Genomic DNA, 1737 nt, shown 5'->3' with positions numbered 1-1737 from the left:
ACCAAAATCACAATTTATCTTTGTTTTTGCTTCAGTGTGAGTTATATAATTTATCTGCATTGGTATTTCCAAACTTATGATCTGCATACGTTATTTTATACAATATAGGAGTTAAAAGATCTTATCGGATTTATATAATTTATCTCCATCTATTTCCAAATTGGCTTGCAGTGCATATGTTATATAAAATGTTGTATACAGGGGTTAATAAATCTTTCCGGATTCTGTCGTGCACAAAAATTTCATAATGCCATTTGATAAAACGTCACACATTAATAAAATCTGTGGTATCTGTGGTATCAACATTGTGTACGTTAATTTGCAATGCGGAAACTAACAATAACGAGTGCTGCAACCAAGAAAAGCCTCATTGTCCTAAGCGAACGTATGTATATTCAAATGTGATACATTATCAGAAGCATGTAAATATATTTGACCATTGCAACCTTTCATGGCCGCAAGGAATTACGGGCCAAAAATAAGTCGAAATGTGTAGAATTAGAACTTTTGCCGGATCCTTGTTATTTTGCAACAAACAGAAAAAATGTATGTCTATGACATGAATAGGTTTGTTTCTATCAGTATAAAACCGTTTTCCCTGCAATGAATTGCCTCTCTTTTCTTTCAGTTATTCTTTATTCTACGCTGCTTTGCGAAAAATCGTTTCGATACTCGAATTTTCGATACTCTCTCGTCCGCCTCGGGCCAATTTATATTCTTTACATCTTTACATATAAAGATCATTTGATAACAACATTGTGTATCATTAACTGCATTGCGTAAAACAGCAATGACGAGCTTCGAAAAAACACATTGACCCAAACAAACGTACATTCAAGTATATTACATTATCACACTATTATATTATAGTTTTTGGTAGCTCTCAACTCTATTGCAACACATCGACATTGAAAAGTCTGGTTTGATGATTCGGTCGGATGGGTTTCGCACTTCGGTCCGAATATTATAAAATTTCTTGAACAGGAATTTTTTTCTGACGTGTTACGCACTTCGTATTCCTCTACCCAGTTTCGGTATCTCTCAAATCAATTTTATGATCTAATTATTATTCTTTTATACATCAGCTTTTTATACATGTGGAAGATTGAAAGTTTGGGAATAGTGTGGCCACATTTATCCCGTGTGCATCAGGGCCACACAAAAAAAGAAGAAGAGCGATACTGAAAGAAATGAGAATGTTCTTTAACGAATTGTATTTTTAATGTTTGGTCTGTCATCGCATAACGACTGATGTTTACTTACACCTTATGTCCATTAAGATTTTCAACTCCCATATAAAAAATATAAAACTATCGAATGGCATAGTTAAATGTTCAACACGTTCGTAGGCAATTTTGAACCTTTTTTCTTGTGACGTATATACGCTGTTTCAGAGGGAATGTTAGATCTTGAGATTTGCAAATTGAGCCATTGCAGCGCAACGATTGCTGGTGGCATGAAAATGATTTTACTATGTGAAAAAGTCGCAAAAGATGATATACAAATAAGATTTTTTGAGGAGAGAAATAGACAACTATTCTGGGAAGGATACGGCGATTTTGAACCAACGGATGTACATAAACAAGTAAGTGAACAAAGATAGTTGTGTAAGCTGTTAATTACATGGCTAAGTTTAAGCAAAAAGAAGCAGTTTTGCTACTTTTGTAAGATTCTTTCATTTAATTGGTATGTATTTAGATTTGCAAGGAACTAAAGACAAGAACCAATCATATTCAA

The 1737-nt window shown here is 33.7% G+C and overlaps 1 protein-coding gene across 1 annotated transcript; it reads left to right on the top strand.

The window, feature by feature from the left end:
* The first annotated feature begins 46 nt into the window (after window positions 1-46).
* LOC105460856 (embryonic polarity protein dorsal-like) lies at window positions 47-1618 on the top strand. Its single transcript, XM_011707344.1, has 2 exons — window positions 47-385; window positions 1395-1618. Exons 1-2 carry the CDS (start codon window positions 325-327, stop codon window positions 1601-1603), a joined length of 270 nt encoding a protein of 89 aa, XP_011705646.1. The 5' UTR covers window positions 47-324; the 3' UTR covers window positions 1604-1618.
* Window positions 1619-1737: the final 119 nt, after the last annotated feature.

This window comes from Wasmannia auropunctata, unplaced genomic scaffold (assembly GCF_000956235.1).
Source record: "Wasmannia auropunctata unplaced genomic scaffold, wasmannia.A_1.0 LD314364.1, whole genome shotgun sequence".
Taxonomy (NCBI): Eukaryota; Metazoa; Arthropoda; class Insecta; order Hymenoptera; family Formicidae; genus Wasmannia; species Wasmannia auropunctata.
This window is presented reverse-complemented; position numbering and strand designations above follow the sequence as displayed.

Excerpts from the sequence above, each read along its gene's own strand:
- LOC105460856 (XM_011707344.1), top strand. The coding sequence starts at position 325 with ATGCGGAAACTAACAATAACGAGTGCTGCAACCAAGAAAAGCCTCATT. Across the intron at positions 386-1,394 it reads CCTCATTGTCCTAAGCGAAC|AGGGAATGTTAGATCTTGAG; the intron begins GTATGTATATTC and ends ACGCTGTTTCAG.